Here is a 23,252-nt window from a genome sequence, read left to right as displayed (position 1 = left end):
TTTGGACACATTCCCCTACTACCCACTTTCTCCCATGTCTTTTATTATATATATATATATATATATATATATATTTTTTTTATTTTTAAGTAAAAATTGTAATTAATTTCTTTTTTAATTATTGATCTAATTTAATTTTTCAACAGTAAAGATATGTAAATTTAATTTTTTTAATGAAATTTTATTAAGTCTATTCATTATTTTAAATATATTTTGTGATAGTATTTAAGTTGATTATATCTTTGATATTTTTTATTTTTAATGTTAGTTTATACATTATCATAAATTATATTTAAAATATTAAATAAATTTAACAAAATTTAATTAAAAAAATTAAATATAGTATCTTTATAATTATGAAACTAAATTATATAAAGTTTTTGAGAAAAAAACTAATTTTAATTTCACTGCAAGCTTTGAAACAAAAATATATTTAACATGAATGAGAAAATAAAATATATATTTAACCTTCGGCTCGGCCTTTCACCACTGGACTCTTCATTTTCATTAATTAAACTTTTTGCATTTTCCAATAATTTTTAAATTTTAAGTAGGTGATTATAATAAATCTCCTCTTATAAGTTAATTTTTTAAAATTGAATTAAATTTAAAATTTATTTATTATTATATGTTGCATATTTTTACGGAATCTCTCCATTAGAGAAGTTAAGTGTTTCTTAAATTTGATAAAAATGGTAACTTTTTAGTGCACATTCTATTTTATAATTTGAAAAAAAAAAAGTTAGAATTTCTTCTTCTTTTTTTTCTGGTAGAAATGTTTATGTTAAAGACACAATTTGATCAGAAAATTATTATTTTTAAAAGGTAAATAAAATATGAGAAACATAGTTTTATAATTTCAAATTTGTCTCTACGAAAAAGATATCGTTATTAATCTCATTTGGCACTGTTTGGTGGGTAATGAAAATGACCACTTCGTAGTGTTTCTAGACGCGCTTCCTTATCTACACTACATCCATGTTTGCAGTGGTACAGTTGGTATTTCCAGAAAAGGAATATATTCACTACGTTACAATAAATTAGAAAATTCATATTTTTATATTCCAGAAAAGGAATCAATTCATTACGTTACAATAAATTAGAAAATTCATATTTTTATATCTTTTAATTCTTAAATTTTAATTTTAATATAAAGGTAAAATTTATGTTTATCTCAAACTTTAATATAGTTTAACTTTTAAACTTTGATATAATTTAATTCTCAATTTTGATAGAGTTTTGTTCTTAAATTATCTAAATGAATAAATATATAGTCTTTTTATTTCTATTTTAAATTTTGTTAATTTATCAAATATATTTAAAACTGATATTTAATTGTTTATAGTATTTAAAATATTACAAAATATTACAGTTCAATCTAAAACTTTATTTATCAAAGTCGTAAAATTTTCAATACGTTAAGTTAAAATGATTCACTTTTAAAGTTTTAAAATTAAAATATATTAAAATTTGAAATAGAGAAGAATTTTAATTTCGCATTTAAAATTTAGAAATTAAAATATATTTTAATTATTTTTTACTTTTTTTATTTAAGATATTAACACAAAAACTGGTGTTATTAAAATATTTTTTTTAATGTTAATTATGTTTTAAGGATTTTAAAAGCTAACCCTTTACAACACATCATATAGAATTATGGTTAAATATTTTTTTTTGTCCTCATTTTCTTAAAAATGATTCAATTTGGTTTTATCTTAATTTTCATCAAACGATGTTAAAATCAATGTCACGTGTCAATTTCTGATTTATTTGAATTTTTTTATTTTATGTTTAATTTTTTTTATACGTGACACTTCATACTTATGTCATGTGTTAAAATGATTCAATTTAGTCTTTATAATTGTTTTTAATTTTAATTTAGTCCCAATTTTTGTAAAATGAAACAATATTTTCCCTCCTTATATTGACACTCAATTTAGTTTTTGTATAAATCTTATGATGATATTCTTACTAAAATTGAAATTTTTATTAAATATTTGTAAAAATATTTTTAAACAATTTCTTTTTTAGTTTTATTATTAAACAAAGTTAAACCACAAACTTAATTTCAACAATTAACAATTTTGTCATCATATATAAAGACATCAAGTGTATCATATTATACATACTCAGTGAAGATTAAAAATCAAATAACTTGTCACAGATAAATTTTAGAACTAAATTTAAAGTTTAAAACAAAACCAAAGTTTAATGTTTTGTATAGAATTTAAAGTTAATTTAAAATATTTCTATAAATATTGAATAAAAATATTAATTTTAGTAAGCATATCAACATAAGATTTATAAAAAAGTAAAATGAGTTTCAATTTAAAGAGGGACAACATTACTTCATTTCTATAAAAAAATGGACTAAATTGAAACTAAAAAACAAATAAAAGAACCAATCATTTTGACATGTGACACGTGTAAAATATAAAAATAATTAAAAAAGTTTTAAAAATTTTAAAATTTAAAAAATTAGAAATTCACATATGACGTTGACTTTAATATTATCTGATTAAACTAACGATAAGAACAATATTGAATTATTTCTAAAAGAACAAGGACCAAATTGAAAAAAAAAAAACCTTTAGGACCAAATTAATATTATTAGATGACAAATAAAATGACAAAAAATAATTTAACTTAGAATTATTGAAAATCCTTCTACACTTTGATTTGGATGTCATCTCACATCCTCATTTTGTATTACACGTGTTATCCCATTACGGTACGAACATGGATAACTTTATTTTGTTCACAACACCAAACACAGTGTTAATTTATACACTTTTTATTTCAATACATTAATGTTAAAATACTAAAATGTTTTTTTATTATTGTCAATAGAAAAACCTTATAAAATATAAAATTTATACTTTTATCATTACTTTTTTGTATATGAAATGAAATATACATATAATAATTATTCATCGGTGTAAAGAAATTATTTATTTAATATTCATATTACTATTGTAATTATATTTTCTATGTTAATTAAATGAGAGATAAAAAAATATAAATAAAATTATATTACTTTAGAATTTAGACAAATGTGAAATGAAAAAAAGTTGACAATTAAAGGGATATATTTGTTGTTTTCACTTATTAGTTGGCCACATGTATCTCGTTTTATTCATTCCCACACATTTTTTTTATTGCTGCTTTTGTATGATCTATTTCTCGTTATTTTTTCATCTCGTCTCGTAGTTGTTCTCTCAAGTCAATTTTAATTTTTTTTAAGTATTCATCCATAGACTCATTAAATATGAATGAGATTAACGTTTAATAATGCTAATTTTTACCATTGAATCATATTTTATTAATAAAATCAACTATTTTATAGTTTTTAATCTTTTTAATCTTAAATTTATTTCATTTTATAGATATATACATTTTGGATTATACTAATTTAATTTTATCACTAATTTTCATTTTTTGTGTGTCTAATTATAAAGGGAAAACTTTATTCCAAAATTCAGACAAGTCAACAATCCTAAATAACAAGAAGTAGACCAAATGTAAAATAATGAAAGAAATACTTAGATATAAATAAAACTGTAAATGTAAAATAATGAAAGAAAAATACTTAGATATAAATAAAACTGTATGCATAAAAATCATGTTATTTATAATTTAATTTCGTAAAATTAATTTATAAAATAACGTTCAAATCTTACTTGTATATTATAATTTAATTATTTTTTTACTCATATAACTTATTTTCTCGTTAACTTGTCAATCAGGACATGGCCGTGTATTAAAATTATAAAATCTTTTATATTTTAAGAAACTACTTCAAGTCACTTTTTAAAAACTTCTTTAACTTTGTATTTAAGAGAATAATAAAATTAAAGAGTGTTGCATTAAAATGTTCTAATCTATGTATGTAAAATATCAGTATATAAATATATATATAAAAAATGCAAAGGTAAATAAGTAGGTTTTGGAAAGTATGTCTGTATTTTCAAAATCTAATATTACAAAAATAAAAGAATCTGCACTTAATAAATCTTGTATTATGATGTAATTATGATCTCTTCAAATTTAAAACATTACAAATTACTATCAAAGTTATTCTTTACAAAATATTATAGGATTGTTATAATTGCATTTGTTTTTGACCTTTCATGGTTTGATTTATTGGCCATAAAAGTGAGTTTGGTTTGGATGTGGAAAGTGATAAGGTGAAGTGTATTATTGTTGTAGGTATTAATGAGAAAGCCCCCACCCTACAATGTAGATATCCTAAAGCTATGAATTTGATACAAATATTTTGGTGACACATTGCACACACTTATTCCGTTTAATATCCTACAATAAGTTAAAAGTATATTAAATGCGTTTCCATGTCTATGTTCTAAACTAAAATGCTTAGCGTACACATAATATTATATATTTTACTAAAGATAATGGTGTTTGGGATATGAATATCGTTTTGATATGGAAGTGTTTGCTGTCAAATCCTTATAATTTTTTTTTATGTCAATATTAAGATGAAAAACAGACAAGGACACAATAATAGAAGTAGAAATTTATTCTTGATAGATTATCAATATAACTGAGATAAAATATTTAAAAAATAATGTATCAATGTATATGTATAAATTTTATATAAGGGTTAGAGTATTATAAGTGTTTCTATTTAAATACATATTTATTCGATTAAAAAAACAAAATTATTATAAGATTTTTTACTTTTTACTTTTTTGTATAGTAGTAAATATGTATAAGGGGTGATCACCCAAGTACTTTGTATATTATATTTGTTTTTTGTTGTCAATAAAAAAAAAAGAATTATTTAACAAAAATTACAACTAAGATAAATACAAGATAAATGAGATATATGCCAATTTTAAATCTCAATTTAATTAGCACCAAGTTACAAAATATATTGAAAGTTTATCAGCTAAAAAAAGTCTAACTATATCTTTAAAAAGTATAAATATCTCAACTTTTTAAAATAATTTTTTTTACAATTATAGAATTCAATTCTTTAATTTAAATTAAAAATCAAAGGACTAAGAATATAAAAAAAAAGTAAAAAAAATACAAAAAGTAAGATTTCTACACGTAGAGAGACTCCATTTAAAAGATAAGGTGTCATCTCGTTAATGGAAAGTTGAATTAAAGTAAGAAGATTTCTATTTTTAAAAATTAAAGTAATCGTAATAATGCGGACTTTCTACGAGCAACTAAACTCGTCTTCTTGAATAATGACTTTTTTTTATAAGAAGTTTGTAATGACTTATGCATTTTCTTAGTAATTTTTTTTAAAACAAACTTAAACTGTAAATTAAACAAACTTATCCCATTTTTTATGTAAGAATGGTTGGAGATTTCACATGTCAAAGGTAAGTTTTACTATTATTTTATGAAAGTAAATTTTAAATCTGATCCTGTCTCGTAAAACTTATTTAATAAGATATGGGTTTATATTATTTTAGATACTTTTAGTAAATCGATGACATCAAATTGTGAGAATAGAAATGATTGAATAACAAATATATCAAATATGACACGTATTTCATATCGATATGTTTATTTTAAAAATAATAAAATATAATATATATATATATATATATTTATATTAAAAATTATATAATTATTTTTAAAAATATGATAAATATATCGTTATTATTGTGTAAATCCAAATTAAAATTATATATTATATATTCAAATTTTTAAAATAGAAAATTATAAATGATTATTATCATAAAAGTATTATTATTTTATAAATCAAATACTTTATTAATAAGTATTAATGAAGTATAAAAAATATCAAATACAATACGTATAAAACACATATACGTCACTATATACATCTCTATAAACATTGGATTACATTAAACGAACCATGGACTTTCAGTAAATATGGTTATGCAATCGGAGTTTTTGCACCAGGTCGATGCTCTGAATTGATAAATCCAACTTGTCTTGGTGGTGATTCAGGAAGAGAACCTTATACAGTCACACATCACCAATTACTAGCTCATGCAGAAGTAGTCCAAGTATACAAGAAAAATGTTCCAGGTTTTTTTTTTTTCTTCACTCTTTAACCTTAATTTATTAGATTTTCAAGTTAACCAAGAATTAATTCAAGTATTTCTACAACAATTTTGCTTAATTAACCTTCAAAACACTGTACACAGAGATCTCAAAAAGGAGTGATAGGACCAGCAATTAATTCGTTTTGGTTTGAGCCATATTCAGATACCAAATTAGATAACGACGCTCAACAACGAGCACTGGACTTCATGCTTGGCTGGAAAGTGCTTAAATCTACATGAGAATGTGTATTATCGAGTAGGATATCATTTCAAGAAAGATCGTATAAAACACTATTTTATGTATCTCTAGGTAAAATTCGTACATAATTATTGAAAATTCAAATATGTGTTTAAGTTTCACATTATGTAGAAATAGAAAAATAGAGTACTGTATAAGAATAAAGATCCACAAATCCATTGTCTTAAAATTTTAGATTAAGAGTGGTGTCAATGTCTTAGGTAATTGGACTTATGTCTCATTGATGTTTGATCTCGTCAGTAAAACTGCATCCGTAATCCTAATAATAATATCAATTTCACCTATTATAGGTACATGGAACCATTGACAACATGAAAGTATCCAGAGAGCATGCGTTCCTTAGTTGGTGAACGATTGCCAGAGTTCACTGCAGAAGAATCAAAACTTCACTAGTGCAGATTTGACATTTTACTTCGCCTTATAGGTCTCGGTTATAATGGAACCGAAGCCTATAAGGAGGCGGTGACATTTTTGCAATTTCGTCCAACTATATTACCTCGGGTGAATGCAAAACCGGTGCAGTAAGAGGTTTTAGGCCTCGGTTGCAAAAGAACCGAAGCCTATAAGGCAACCTAGTAACCAAAATTTCAAAAATGTCATCAGCACTTTTGGCCTCGGTTATTAATTGAACCGAGGCAATATGAAGAGGTTTTTGGCCTCGGTTAAAAAAGAACCGAGGCCTATAAGTCAGCCAGTAACCCTAATTTCAAAATGTCACCTGCGCCGCCACATTTGGCTTTGGGTCTTTATTGACCGAGGCCATAAAGGGACTTTTGGCCTCGGTTATTAATTGAACCGAGGCAATATGAAGAGGTTTTTGGCCTCGGTTAAAAAAGAACTAAGGCCTATAAGTCAGCCAGTAACCCTAATTTCAAAAATGTCACCTGCGCCGCCACATTTGGCTTAAGGTCTTTATTGACCGAGGCCATAAAGGGACTTTAGGCCTTAGTTATTAATTGAACCGAGGCCATATGCCCTATTTAGGTTCCCAAATTCACGACTTCGCATTGTTCACCTTCGTCCCTGAGCGAAAACTTTGCGCGCAGTGGATGCATTCTCGTCTTCGTTTTCTCGTGCGGTGGTGTTTGGTTCGTCATTGGTGAAGGAGGCGTGCTCACGGCTCACGGCAAAGGTGTGATTTGGTGGTCATTGTCTTCCTTTGTCTGCGGTGGTGATTGCGGCACAGTGGTAGGGTTGCCCACAACAGTGGATTGAAGTTATGCTTCGAACGGCGGTGGAGGTGCTGGATCTCTAGATCTCTTGGCTCTACTGGTTCATGGTGGTTTGTCATTGTCGCATTCAGACCAGTGAGCGTCGTGGTGAGTTGCTCGTTCAGTGCTGGTGAAGGTCTGGCTGCGACAGCGTTTGCCGACGATCTCGGTGGCGAGGACGAGCGCAACAGTGCTAATGGTGGTGCGAGCGAAGTACCCCTATGGCTTCGGGTCCCAGGGAACCGAGGTAGAAAAGTACCCCCTATGGCTTCGGTTGACACCCGAGGCCAAAAACCACCTTTTTTTGCCTCACCCCAATATGCCTCGGTTCTGGAACTGGGGCAGAATATCAAAAACAACCGGAGCCAAAAGCCCTTACTGCACTAGTGCTTCTTATTGGTTCATATGATTTTCTTGGATTAAACTATTACACCACTTACTATGCTTGTGATCAACCTTCATCCAATGTTGTACCTAGTTATGTTACAGACTGCAATGTCGATTATTTAAGTGAGGAAACCTTTATCTATCATTTATTTAAATCATATATATGTTAAATTTGTTAATATCATAATTTGTTTTTGCTTTCATTGGCTAGGTGAACGAAACGGTATTTCGATAGGGCCACCGGTTAGTAAGAGATAATAATGTCAAATTTTAAGTTTATATTAGGGTTAAATATATTCTTGTCGTTCAAGTTTTAGTGAATTTTGAAATTAATTTTTTTTCAAAATTTTATATTAATTTAGTCATTCATCTTTATAAATACGTGAAATTAGTTATTCTTACCAAATTCTATTAAGTTTATTTGACATTTTAAATGCATTTTATGATAATATTTGAATTAACATTAAAACGAAAATGTGTTAAACGATGTAAACGATTCAAATACTATCATAAAATATGCTTGAAATGTCAGATAAACTTAACAAAATTTTGTTAAAAAGACTAAATTTATGTATTTTTAAATATGAAAGACTAAATTAGTCGAAAATTTTGAAAAAAGATTAATTCCAAATTTGACTGAAACTTGAAAGACAAAAAATATATTTTTCCCTTGATGTTATTATTATTTGTTTAGGTTTTATATATAACTTTCATAATTATACTTGCAGACAGCTTCTGATTGGCTGTATGTATATCCCAAAGGAATTAGAGAATTGTTGTTCTATATCAAAAGAAAGTACAACAATCCTGTGATTTACATAACTGAAAATGGTAAATATTTCAAAAATTATTTTTATTATATCAAAGTTTGTAATTGTTCATTTAACTTTTAACATTATAATGTATATTGCTTTCAATTTGTAGGTAGGGGTGATAATCCCAATGAGGAATCACAGACCATTGAAGAAGCTGTTCAAGATACTTATAGAATTGACTATTATTATAGACATCTTTATTATCTACTCACAGCAATTAGGTAATGAATAATTTTTCATATGATTTTTATGAGTGTAATTTAAATTCATTTGTTTTACTTTTCCAGGGGTAACGTGAACGTAAGAGGATATTTTGCATGGTCATTAATGGACAATTTTGAATGGAGTGATGGTTATCTGGTACACTTTGGACTACACGTTGTGGATCAAAAGAATGGTTTGAAACGATATCCCAAACTCTCTGCAAAATGGTTCAAGGGTTTTCTTGAGAACAAACCATTCTGTGAAAGATGCAAAACGGATCAAGAATTTTCTTGAATAAAGATCTCTCCAAAGGATTCTTGCATCACACACACACTCTTACTACACTTTGAAAAGACTATATGTTGCTTTTTATTCGATAAGTTTCAACAAAGTGGGTGCTGTTATAAACATTTTTATTGTTAAAGTGTTGCTTATTTGATAGAATTAGTATGGGTGGCGATGCGGGCCGGCCCGGTCTGTTTAGGCTCTGTTTAAGAAGTTCACAAAATTAAGTAAAGACTTTAGGGAATTAGATGATAAATTGATAATTTAACATTTTCATACACAATGTATTCTTCAAATTTTAGCACATTAAAAATTACATAATACTTGTCTTTTCCAGTTATATAAGAATTTGAAATGTTAATGCAAGAGTCCATAAAAGAAGTAATTAATATACACAAGTGCAAGTTTTTTTTTCTTTTTTCTTTAATTTTGTGCGGGCTTGCAGGTCAGCCCGTGCGGGTCGCGGTCCTATGCGGGCCAAACCCGTGGGCTCACTACTCTGGTCTACCCCGCATTTTTTCTGCGGGCCGCCCGACGGACTAGGCCCTAATTGCCACCCCTAAGAATTAGTTATAAATTTTTCTTCATAGTTGTTCTTTTCTAGAGAGGAAAACATATTCTTTTAATTGTTTTTATTTGTCATAATTGACTTCTGGAAATGATTTTTAGTTTTTTATTTAAGACCAAATTTAATTTAAATACATTTTCTTTTAGTTTTTCCAGAAATAAAATCATAATATATATCGCTCCAAATTCAAAAGAAGAAAATATCTTAAATACATTAATTGATCTAAACGATGTGATGTTAACATACTTCTCATTTCATTTGCCTCCCTCGATCAGGGAAAGTAAAAAAATCATTTCAAAATAATTTTTCATTATTTTTAAACTTTGATTTCAGATATAGTGATTGATATTTATCATAAAAATTTTGAGATCAAAACATTATTGCCTGATAGATGAAAAATAAAATTTTCAGCAAACCCTCTTTCTCAAAAAGAAAAAAAAACCATTATTATGAAAATGAATTATATGTCTAAATCAATGTCATAATTAGTAATTAAAAAAATACCAATTAAGTTATAATAAAAATATGTAATATATGCACCACAAACAAGAAAGGTTAAAATATTCAAAAATTAGTAATTAGAACTTTTTACACTTTACTCTTAGTGCACTATTAAGTTTGAAGGCCTTTAATTTGATATGTGCTTCATTTTTTCTTTTCATTTCTGAAAATAGGACTATTTTTTGTGTTTCAATAACTTAATTAAACCCTTTTTTATTTATATTTTATCTTTACTTTATATTGAAGAGAGTTCAATTAACAACTTAAAAATTTATTTTTAAGATAAATTTAAACAACTTTTATCTTATTTGGCAAAGAAGAAACGCATTGAAGAAATTCTTGCACGTAAGTGATTTTTCATTTTTTCCGTGATTTAAATTCTATACATGCACAATTGCTAACAAAAATGTTTATTGTTTTATATTCGATATATATATTCTAAAATTGAAAAAAAAATGTTAAGTATATATGACTATATTTTTTTTTCTAAAATAGGGTTTTTTCCACATATACAGTGGTAACGACTTTATTTTTTTACATTAATCATTTGTTGGGATGTTATAGAGAGTGGAACAATGAGTTTTTTTTTTTTTTTACATAAGTTTAGACAACCCAATTGTCTCCTTTCCACCTAAAAACAAGTAACAAATAGATATGTCAAACACGGGTGGGCTAACCACGAGCTGGTTGAAAATGAGTGAACCCAACCCGGTTCATTTTATGATGAGTCAAAAATTTTGTAATCCGGCTCAACCCACCACGGGTTGGTAGGTTAAGTGGGTTGGCTCACCAACCCACCTAAGAAAATTATTTGTTTTTTATTTTTTAGTATTCAAATATTTAAATAAATTTTTAAGTAATCCATGAGATGACAATCATAGTAAAATCAAGAACCAATGTTTTAATCATGCTCACCACCAATATATGAAGAATTATTTCCAAGAAAGTATCCATATGGTCTAAGAAAGCATGACTAATATTACAAATTTTCTGTCATGCTATTCAACAAAATATAAATAAAAAACTATATATTTTTTTCATGCTAATTTAGAAAAATTTGTTTATAAGACGGTTACTTGAGTAATTTACTATAAAGATTATAGTTAAAGATTAAAGTATCAACATATATAACTTGACAATCAAATTAATTAAACATTCAAACAATTCAAATATAATTAAGCAACATTCTACATTCTAGCATTTAAAAATATGAAATTGTGAACAAATATAATAGGAGTAGTAAATAATTATTAAAAAATAAAAAAAAAATTGTTAAAAAATGTTAGTGAGTTAAGTGGGTCAATTCACTCTCAACCCAACTCGAATTCGTGAGTTAAGTGAATCAGATTGAGTTCAATCTACTCTTAAAAAGTTTAATTTTTCTCGATCCAACCTGGATGAACCAGGTTGGCTCACAGATTGAAATTCATTTTAACATCTCTACTAACAAATAAAAAAAACCTGTAACGGTAACCGACACTAGTCTTGATGGTGCAACCGCTGCCATAAAACCAGGTAATGTTTTTTTAACCATCTCCTTATCCTTCTGCTACATTGTTTCTCTTCCTGCATTTTCTGAATTGAGATCATTAAAGAGTTTCTTGTCTTCTGCGAACGTTAGATGGATATATTACTACATTACATTATTTACAAAACCAACCAACCACTTAAATATTACAACAACCATATTTATTATAGATTGAAAATATAAAAGTATATAAATTTGAACTTTTCTAGATTTAGATTTAAATAATTGAATAAAATTTAAAAACTTAAATCCATAGTTTATTAGATCAAATAGTTTGAAATGTTTATAAATCGATTTGATATATTCTTAAAATCGGCATATATTTTTTTAAATCGTTTATTAGTATAAAATAATTTACAGCTAGACTTTATTTCATATAAAATATTTTTTAAAATTAAAATGTTTCAAAAGCTTCTTCTTTTTTTAGTTCAGTAAAAATGTTTATTTATATAAGAAACTTACCATTATACTTTATGCTGAATATATCAATTAAAATTTGAATTATTCAATTATTCATTTATAAATCTAACAATTTTCTCTAATATCCTCTAAATTTTCTTTAACTTCTCCATAACTTTTTGGAACTAATTTTCATGCTTTTCACAATGAGAGAGTATAAGTGAGATGACATTAATGATAAATTTTGACTTCTAAGAATTTTAATTAGAATACATTTTTGTTACCGAATGTGAGATTAACCAATGAAGTAAATGAAGTTAAAACTCCTCTACTTCTTATTATTACAGAGGTAATAATAATAATTGTTAGGTTAATCTGTAGTTGGAGGTTAGGAGTTATCTGAGGGAGCCAGATGCTTTTCAGATTTTCATTAATGCATTTTATATTTAGGATTAATTATTATATTTGTTTTTCACCTTCCATACAAAATAATGTGTTTCATTGCAAATTACAAGGTGAAGTCTATTATTACTGCACCTATTAATTGTTTCATTGATGATAAGGTCCCCACCCAACAATGTAGCAACTAATACCATGATCCTACAACAAAATTTTGAAATTTCTATTTAATAATAAACTTACCTAAGTATTAAATGCGTAGATGTCTATATTCTATATAATGCAGACGACACATATTGCTGCATATATATACAACTATGTTACTTGTCACAAACAAAATGAAACCTCTTACATCAAATTACGCTGAAAATCTAAAGTTGCTAGCTCAAACAAAAGGGAAACAAAATATTATAAATTTATAACATTTCCAACCAAAGCAATAATTAAATATATTTTTATTCCTTAAACTTTGTCATCATGAAATTAGAATTTGCACTACAAATTTTGTTTTAAATAGCGATTAATTTTTAGAGACAAAAAATAATTGATTTATCATCATGAAATTAGAATTTGCACTACAAATTTTGTTTTAAATAGCCATTAATTTTTAGAAACAAAAAATAATTGATTCCTATGATGAATGATTTATATACTAATTTATAAACTAAAATTTATTAGTCTTTAAAATTTTTTTTATTATGAATAAAAATTATAATTTCTTTGTGAATTAAAATTCTAAATTAGTCACTAACATTATCAAGATTTTGGGTTCAAAGGAATTAGTCTTCAAATTGGTTTCGAATTAATTAGTATCCAATTTAAATACTAATTTATTTGATAGTCAAAACATTGGTAGTTAATGTTAATGATCAACTTAGAATATAATTCACAATTCAAGTTAATATTTGAGTGTTGTGTTAATGCTTGTTGTGACTTCATAACTTGTTTGTAGTTCTTAAAGTGTTGGAAAATGTTTTTTGAACCTAGAACTGAAATTGAATAAATAATGAAACTTGTATATAGGGATAGAAAATATAAAAAAAAAATTATATTTTTTAAAATTTTGAATTGTTGAAAAAGAAAGGTTCGACTACTAGATGTTGTGTGTAGTGACATGAGTATTCATACATTTATTTTAAGATGTGAGACGATGCATGCATACTATCATACATACGTCCAAAGAAAGAATAAAAAAAGTGTGTTTTTGAATTATTTAAAGAAAATGAAAAATATTAAGTAGAACAACAATATCAACGTTAGTCACACGTTTATTTTATGAATATCAAACACCATGAATGATCATACAAACATTCAAAGAAACAACTTTGAAAGAAAACAAAAATAATTGAATACAAAATGATACGGATAACCATGTATCCGACCCTTATTATTTTTGGAAGATAATAAATGACGCAGAGGATCATACATGTATCTAAAAAAGTGTAAATAGTATTTTAATTTTTTATATTTTAAAGAAACATTAAAAATTTGCGAAAAGGGAGGGGCCCACCCCGACACATTCACACGTGAATTTAGTGCATCCTTATTTATGTAAGGGTTAAATATGTTTTTGGTCCCTCAAGTTTCAGTAAAATTTGGAATTAGTTCCTCTTCGAAACTTTATACCAATTTAGTCTTTCATCTTTAAAAATCTATGGATTTAGTCCTTTTAACCAAATTTTATTAAGTTTATCTAACGTTTCAAGCGCATTTCATGATAGTATTTGAATTGTTTATACCATTTGACACATTTTCGCTTCAATATTAACTCAAATGTTATCATAAAATGCGTTTAAAATGTCAAATAAACTTAACAAAAATTGGTATGAAGGACTAAATCCACACATTTCTAAAGATGAAGAACTAAATTGGTATAAAGTTTCGAAGAGGGACTAATTCCAAAATTCACTTAAACTTGAGGGATCAAAAACATATTTAACCCTTTATGTAAAATTGGGCCCCACTGATGATGGAGAGAAAAGAAAGAGAAAGGAATGGGCAAAAAATAAAAGAATTGAAATCAAATCAGACCACTTAATTTGGCCCGATCCCAATGCTTTATGTACCCAAGCAAATAAGCAGCTTCTTCCTTCACCTCTAAGCATCTATTCAGCACTTTCAAATTTTTTAAATATTTTCAGACCTTTGCACTTTGATTTATGGGTAGGTAAAAAAATTAAGAGTTAAATATGTTTTTTGTCCCTCAAGTTTTAGTGAATTTTGGAATTAGTATTTCTTCAAAACTTTATACTAATTTAATCTTTTATTTTTAGAAATGCGTGGATTTAGTCATTTTTACCAAATTTTGTTAAGTTTATTTGATATTTTAAACGCATTTTATGATAATATTTGAGTTAATATTGAAATGAAAATGTGTCAAACGGTGTAAACAATTCAAATATTATCATGAAATGTACTTAAAACATCAGATAAACTTAACAAAATTTGGTTAAAATGACTAAATCCACACATTTCTAAGAATGAATGACTAAATTAGTCAAAAATTTCGAAGAATGACTAATTCTAAAATTAACTAAAATTTGAGAGACCAAAAACATATTTAACCCAAAAATTAATTATCCTCTCTCTTTCTTCTCCTCACTTCTTTCCTTTTTAATTTTTAATATTTTTTAATTATAAATAATTACACAACTAAATTATAAATAAAAATTATAAATTAATTAAAAAAATTAAAAATATATAAAATTAAATACAAAATGAATTTCGAAATTCAGTCAAGAAAATTATTAGATTTTGAAATCTAATTTAAATAGTTACTGAATTTCGAATCTAGTTAACATAGTTAACAGATATAAATATAAATATATGTGTTTATTTATTTTTATTTTTGTTTCTTATTTCTTTTTTAGTTTTGTTTAATTTTATTTATTTTTCTTAATATATTATATGAAAACATTTAAAAATTCTATAATTTCCTTAACCGAATTTAAAAATCAGTTTAATTTTACATATTTTTATTTTTTAATTAATTTATAATTTGTATTTATATTTTAGTTGTTTAATTATTTATTATTTAAAAACAAACTAAAAAAATTAAAAAAGTTAAAAACAAATTAAGAACAAGTCATACATCAATTAAAAAATTAAAATATAAAATAAAAAGAGAGAAGTGAGGAGAAAAAAGAAAGAGGGTAATTAATTTTTTTTATCCACTTACCGGTCAAAGTCAAAAGGTCATCTTGAAGATTTTTAAAAAATTTGGGTAGAGATGATAATGAAGAGTGAGCCAGACTTGCCAACCCGTAGGTTTGCAAGAAAAAGTGTGGGACAAGGTGAGTATTTTTAGTTCGCTGGTCCGCTTAGGTCCATCTCACTTCATGTGTATTTTGTGTGGGTCAATGATGTGCTGACCTGCATAGTCCCATTGACTTAAATCTCTAAAATTCAGTAACATTAACACAATACATTGTGTGTATTTCTTAGAAATAAGTTGTTCATTAGAGTTTTTTCTCTAGTCCATCCAAAAACAACTCTATTATGTGTGTTTCATCTTTTATTTTAATATAGCTCAAAGTTATTTTTATTTTCAACATACTTGTACTTAAAAGTTTGGAATTGTAAAATTTGAATATTACTTGAAACAGACCTATAGAAACTTTTATTTTTACTAATTTTAAATAAAAATAAGTCAAGTTGAGTTGAAGATTAAGCTGAGTTGTACTAGGTTGAAGCTAAGTCCAATCGTCATGAGAATAAGTTTTAGCTAAATCTGTTCAAGTTAAAAGTAAAGTCATGTCAACATAGATTAAGGTTGTGGCAAATTAGTTCGAACCAAAAGTCTAACAAAAAATTGTATCGAGTTGGTTCAGATCGAAAAACTAGCTAAAAGGTCACACAAATAGACCCACTTAAAGCTAATTTTCTATTTAGTATAATGTGTGAATTTTACATTTCCTATTTGGTAAAAGACGGATAGTTTGATCATTAAAAAATAAAAATACAGATATGTTTTTGTATACAAGCTCTTTATCAGCAAAGTCCATTTTCTAATAACCACAGATTTCGTGTTATTTAAAAGTTTGGTATAAAAAATTGTAAAATATATGGATTACTATATTTCAAGGAAAAAGGTATCAATAAGTATTTAAATGGCATGTGTGAAATAGATTTAAATAATAAATTAATAATAAAATAATATAATATACTAATAATAAGAAGAAAAAAGATAAACTTCACTATCTTCCTATTTTCTCTTTCCGTGCCCATACCAAGCATTCTATCACACTCTGTCCTACCATTCCTTATCCCCAACTACCGGACACTTAATAAAACTCAAATTATACATAATGTGATCCAATACGAGAAACATGATATTTCTTTTTTAGGAACTTTCATTTTACTTTAGTTTAAGAAAACCGAAAGTTAATTTGGTTAAGAGAATGTTTTTGTGGAAAGTGATTATTTTCGAAAGATATAATTAAAAAAAGTTATAACTTCGTGATTCCGAAAAAATAAATTTGGAGTTTACTAAGAGGATCTTCAGCAAGAGTTATTCACTATGATTAAATTGCTTATTTCAATTTTAAGCTATTTATATTTATGAAATCTATGTAAAAATAATTTAATATCTATATAGCTATTTTGTCCTAATATGTTATATAAAGTTTTTAAGATCTTTTTTGTCTTTATAAGTTTCACACTTAAATTTCCACTTATTTCAAAATTAGACATAATAAGTTCATGATCTAGATATTGCATTTTTAAACGTAAAAAAACCTTTGAATTCTCTAATTTAAATAACAAAAAAAATTACTAATTATATAAAAAAAATGTCATGCATAGAGACTCCCCTTAAAAAAGAAACAGACAAATGCAGACTTCACTTTAATTAAAGTTGTCATATATGAAGGCTTCTATTTTTGTAAAAAAAAAACGAACTGTCTTAATAACGAAACGATTTCTATCCTATCGTGATCTTATCACTTCTGAATAAAAAAAAATCAAAATGGTTCATAATAAAATTCAATTCTTAATATTTTGAAAATATCCACGTGAACAATGCAAACCCTAAACATTGAGATCTGCGTACACTTCAAGATATAGGGCGGTGTCCATTCTTAAATAAAAAATAATAAAAATAAAGATAGAATATGTTTTTTTTCTCTGATTTTTTTATGAAAATTAAAATTAATTTCTCTTTAAAAACGAATTAATCTAAATTTTTACTAAAAGGTACAAAATAGTATCTTTATTTATTAAAATAAATTCAAAGTTCTTCTTGATAGATTAATGCACATAAATGATTTAGGTAACATTTATGAAAAATACCCAGGTGAACTTTGCAAAAGCCCTATTATTTGCACAGAAAATTTGAACAGAGTAATTTATTATTTTAGAGAATTTTAAATATTTTATGGTAAAATATATTATTTGAATAAGAAATTTTAAAAGAAATTTAAATTCTTAGAATTTTATTAAAATAATGAATTTGAAATATTTTATATATTATTTTTTACTCAATATTAGAGTTTACTATTTTCTTGAGGATGTAAATTAAATTTTTTTCAAATAATATCTATTATGATTATATTTTTGTCAATATCTACGATGAATTTTTTATCAATAGAGATGTTTTTTTTTTGTCAATATCTATAATGATTTGTTTTATCATCAACATATTGCAAAAAAAAATTCCATATTGACAGACTCTATATATAGTGGCTCATTGAGAGGCCAAAGAGTGCGAACAATTTGTACCTTAAAGAGAATGGCTTACACACAAGGTTTCTTGCAGCTCCGTGCCCTAACCACTTCTTCTGTTAGAGTTTCGCCAAAATGGGAACTTAGGACCAGCAAACCAAACCGCATTGTTTGCAAGGCACAGAACGAGAATGTCGAAGACAGTGATGCCACCAACCTTAACCTTTCCTCTCGCAGAATGGCCCTCGGCACTGCGCTCATCGGTGGTGCTGCTGATGCACAACTCTCTATGGAGAAACCTCGTATTTCACTTCTTTAACCGATCAACTATTTGCATCTTTCTTTTCATGTCTCACTTTTAAATTCTCATCTTACTGTCTAATTGTTGAATGTTGAAGTACTTTCACTTTATTATTTAAAACACAAACAGTGTTTTAAACCCTATTTTGCACTGTTTCTCATTACTGCATTAAGCAGAATCAGAGTCTCACATGGGTTGTAACGAGTTTATTGTGTTGGGTACTGTAGCAGTTACCACATTACCAGCAATAAGTCCTGAGGAATATCCTGCATCGCATGTCGAACCTCTTTCTCTCAATCGAACCAGTTTTCCCGAGGGCTTTGTTTTCGGGACAGCATCCGCGGCTTACCAGGTATATGCACTCGATAAAACAATGCAAATGTTTTTGTTACAGTTTATTCTATTTATCGTACAAACAAAATGTTTCTTTTATGTAACTCAAATTTTTGATACGTAAGTGTTTCTAAATATATAAATTAACCTTTGAGATTTCAACCTAAACTCACGTGATTTTGTTATGTTCATAATATGTGTCTACAGTACGAAGGAGCGGCATTTGAATATGGAAGAGAAGCCAGTGTATGGGATACCTTCACCCATGAACATCCAGGTTTTTCTTTTCGAAACTTTCTATTAACACTATATCAAGGAAATGGTAAAATACTTTCTTTTGATTTTATTTTATTTCTATTTTAACTGTTAGTTGTGAATATCTAATTTTCCTCAAGTAAAAAAAGGTAAAAACGGAAAGAAATAGGAAAAATAAAAAGAAACAACAAAATTCTTATCGAATAAAACAATTATAAATTATTTTTTATAATTTAAAAATTTAATTGTTGGTCAATGGAGGAACAATATCACCATGTTTCTAAGGTTTTTAGAAATTATATTACGTATTTGAAACTTAAGAAAAACTGTAGATACTAATCCGATTATAAATGTGTCATGACAGAGAAGATAGAGGATGGAAGCAATGGAGATGTAGCAATTGACCAATATCATCGCTACGAGGTTAAGTCCAAGTTCTTATTGATGACACATATATAGGATGAATGAATAAGTCAATTATCTTTGTTATTCAAAATAATGAATTAAATTTTGTGTTTATAATAACAGGAAGATATTAAGATAATGAAAGATATGAATCTGGATGCATACAGATTCTCCATTTCTTGGTCTAGAATCCTACCAAGTGAGATAAAAGTTTATGATGAATTATTATTTTTTGTGATTATTGTAGTTGGATATCTTTTATTACTAATAATGATTTCAATCATTTCTAAAAATGATTGATATATAGACGGAAAGGGTGGTAAAAATGAGGAGGGTGTAAACAAAGAGGGAATAGAGTATTATAACAACCTCATCGATCATCTCATAGCCAACGGTTAGCATCCACGTTTCATCTCTTGTTTTTTTCTCAATTCTAATATATTTTTTAAGTAAATGACAATATAATCATGTTTTAAATATTAACCTTTTAGGTATAAAACCATACGTCACTCTCTTTCACTGGGATACCCCCCAAGCTTTAGAAACAGAGTATGGAGGTTTCTTATCTTCTGACATTGTGTAAGTTATTTTCAATCTCTACTTTATTTTATTCTATTTTGTTGATTTAATAAATGATTTTATTGTAATTGTTGATTTCCAGAGATGATTTTCGAAACTACGCACAAATTTGCTTCAAATACTTTGGAGACAGGGTGAAACATTGGATTACTCTAAATGAACCATCGGCATATAGTAGGGAAGGTTATTCCGTTGGGGCGTTTGCACCAGGTCGTTGTTCTTCAGGGCATGATGAGACATGTCTTGGCGGTGATTCAGCGACGGAACCTTATATAGTTACACATAATTTATTACTTGCTCATGCAGCTGCTGTAGACGTGTACAGGAAACAGTTCCAGGTTTTTTTTTTTTTTTTTTTTTATCATAACTTTTAAATCTTAATATTTATTAGATATTTGGACATTAATTGGTACGAGGATTGAAGTACTTGGTACTACTATTTTACTAAGTTAACGTTGGAAACACTTTACCCAGGATGATCAAAAGGGTGTGATTGGCATAACTCTTATTTCTCGTTGGTTTGAGCCATATTCAAATTCCGAAGCTGATAAAAGAGCTGTCCAACGAGCACTTGACTTCTTGTTTGGATGGTAAGTGCTTTTTTGGTAGGAATTTAAGTGTCAATCTAAGTTTCACATTAATTAAAAATAAGAAGGTTGAACACTATATAAGTATAAAGATCCATAAATTTATTATCTTAAGAGTTTGGACCGAGAGTAGTGTCAATTTTTTATCTAATTGAACTCAGATCTCATTGATATTTGTTCTTTCCGATAAATCTTTCCTTATAACTTAATAAGTAATGTCAGAGCCGAAAGTTGAAACCTAATTTTCATACGCGTGCAGTACGGTATATACAAGGATAAAGATACACGTATATTCGACTACAAAGGAGTTATACCGAGTTAAAATAGAATAAAATAAAAATAAAAATTGAAATTTAATATTTTGATTTGCATAAACGATTACAGATACATGGATCCATTGACGTCAGGAAAATATCCAGAGATTATGCGCGAAAAAGTTGGGGAAAGATTGCCAGAGTTCACAGAAGAAGAATCAAAACTTTTGGCTGGTTCCTTTGATTTTCTTGGATTAAATTACTACACCACTAACTATGTTTCTCTTGTTGAACCTGCACCCGATACCTTTCCTAGTTATGAAACAGATCCTGGTGTCGAATATTCAAGTGAGGAAACCTCTATCTATAAATTATTTAAATTATATGTGTTCAATTTGTTAATATCACATTTTCTAATTTTGTTTTCATTGCCCAGCTGAACGCAAAGGTATTCCGGTATGTATACGATCATGCCAAATTTTTTTTTATTATTTATTATTATTTTATTTGGTTTTATATAACTTTAATTACATTCATATTTATTTTTGCAGACCGCTTCTAATTGGTTATTTGTATGCCCCAAAGGATTCAAAGAGTTGTTGCTCTATGTCAAAGAAAAGTACAACAATCCCTTGATTTATGTAACTGAAAATGGTAATTACCTTTTATTATCTTTGAAATACTGTCTAAAAAAATTATTTTGACAAAATTATTCCAGATATGGCATTTCAATATGAAGTTTGTAATTTTACATGTAATTTTTCTTTTATAACATATTTGATATATATTTTTATTAATTTATAGGTCGGGGTAATGACGTCAATGAACATGCACATTCACTTCAAGATTCTCAGCTGGATACCTATAGAATTGATTATTATTATCGTCATCTTTATTATCTACTTTCAGCAATGAGGTAATGACTTATTTTTCACATATTTTAAAAATTATTTTTAAGTCTAATTTAATTTTTTTTTATTGACTAGTGAGGGAGTACGGGTAAAAGGATATTTTGCATGGTCACTCTTCGACAATTTTGAATGGAAAAATGGGTATTTAGTTGGATTCGGATTATACCATGTGAACAGAAGTGATGGTAGTTTGGACCGAAATCCCAAACTTTCAGCAAAGTGGTTTGCGGATTTTCTTCAAAAGCCACAGCCAAAGCCAAATCTCAATTAATGGCAATTTGTAGCAGACATATATATGTTGCAATAGTGTGAAAACTCTCTTATGTGGTGTTGCTTATTTAATAAATTTCAATAATAAGTGTGTGTGCTGTTAAACTTTTTATTAATGAAATGTACCTTTCAATTACAGAGAAGTTGAACCCAATACCTCTTTCACTCTCGTTTTCAACTTTTACTATTAGACCAATTATATAGCTCCTCATAATAATAATGTCACTCCATAAAGTTTGTGAGATGAAAATTTGTATAAAAAAGTAATGTATTTGTGACAAAACAATTTCTAGTAAATTTCTTATTGATCCCTTACAAATTATTATGCAAAGGAAGCAAGGAAACACCAAAATATTATTTCAAAGATAATTACTAGTACAAAAATCAATTTCTACATCATCAAATAACAACACTTGAAAAATCATCCTCGTAAAATAACAATTTTGTAATTAAAAAAAAGTTTTTAAGAACTATTATTAGTGACCAATTCAGAAACCAATTATAATTTTTTATCCATAATAATGACTATTTTAGTAATCATTATTTTTTTATTTTGTAAACCGATATTTAAATTGGTCATTATAGTAACTAACAACTTTTGGTTACTAAAATTAGATGTTAATGAGATTTTTTTAGTAGTGAATGTTATATTAACTACAAAATTCAACATATATAATCTAAATAATTGATAACTAGATGTTTCCTTACTTAAATAATTGACACTAGCATTTGTCTCATAATTAGGTTTGAGATTAGATGCATGTTTTTTTTTTTTATCAACAAAGAATAAAAATAATTAAAAAGACCATTTAAGGAGTATTCTAACCATATACAAAGATGCAAAACATGTATACATTGATGCAAAAGCTTGACTTCATAGCCTCAACAAAACAAAAGATCCCCAAACAAGCCAAATGATCACAATCTAAAGCAACACAAAACACAACAAAAAACTCTAGATGTTGTTATGTGATCCATTGAACAAGAGAACCACAATGTGAACACCATATATCTAGTCTCACCTATGTTGTAGTATAACTTTACATTATATTCAAAAATAGACTTTCCAGTTCCTCTTATCAATGGTTTA

At 26.8% G+C, this 23,252-nt stretch overlaps 1 protein-coding gene and 1 pseudogene across 2 annotated transcripts; both read left to right on the top strand.

Moving 5' to 3' along the window:
* The first annotated feature begins 5,328 nt into the window (after positions 1-5,328).
* On the top strand, positions 5,329-9,318 carry LOC114184781 (beta-glucosidase 12-like). Its single transcript, XM_085673498.1, has 6 exons — positions 5,329-5,354; positions 5,771-6,033; positions 8,119-8,150; positions 8,636-8,738; positions 8,832-8,943; positions 9,010-9,318. Exons 1-6 carry the CDS (start codon positions 5,329-5,331, stop codon positions 9,218-9,220), a joined length of 747 nt encoding a protein of 248 aa, XP_085529624.1. The 3' UTR covers positions 9,221-9,318.
* Positions 9,319-18,321: 9,003 nt separating this feature from the next.
* Positions 18,322-22,331, top strand: LOC114184780 (cyanogenic beta-glucosidase-like; annotated as a pseudogene). Its single transcript, XR_014995428.1, has 14 exons — positions 18,322-18,569; positions 18,796-18,920; positions 19,109-19,178; positions 19,521-19,579; positions 19,685-19,760; positions 19,869-19,955; positions 20,053-20,140; positions 20,223-20,478; positions 20,615-20,730; positions 21,112-21,329; positions 21,418-21,437; positions 21,533-21,635; positions 21,786-21,897; positions 21,968-22,331. The product of XR_014995428.1 is annotated as a cyanogenic beta-glucosidase-like (transcript).
* Positions 22,332-23,252: the final 921 nt, after the last annotated feature.

The sequence above is a fragment of the Vigna unguiculata genome, chromosome 5, assembly GCF_037176805.1.
Source record: "Vigna unguiculata cultivar grain cowpea cultivar isolate G323 ecotype 2 chromosome 5, ASM3717680v1, whole genome shotgun sequence".
In the NCBI taxonomy this organism is placed as follows: Eukaryota; Viridiplantae; Streptophyta; class Magnoliopsida; order Fabales; family Fabaceae; genus Vigna; species Vigna unguiculata.
Note: the sequence above shows the minus strand (reverse complement) of the source record. Positions and strands in the feature narration are given on the sequence as shown.

Excerpts from the sequence above, each read along its gene's own strand:
- LOC114184781 (XM_085673498.1), top strand. The coding sequence starts at position 5,329 with ATGGTTGGAGATTTCACATGTCAAAG. Across the intron at positions 5,355-5,770 it reads GGAGATTTCACATGTCAAAG|TATAAAAAATATCAAATACA; the intron begins GTAAGTTTTACT and ends GTATTAATGAAG. Across the intron at positions 8,151-8,635 it reads GTATTTCGATAGGGCCACCG|ACAGCTTCTGATTGGCTGTA; the intron begins GTTAGTAAGAGA and ends TTATACTTGCAG.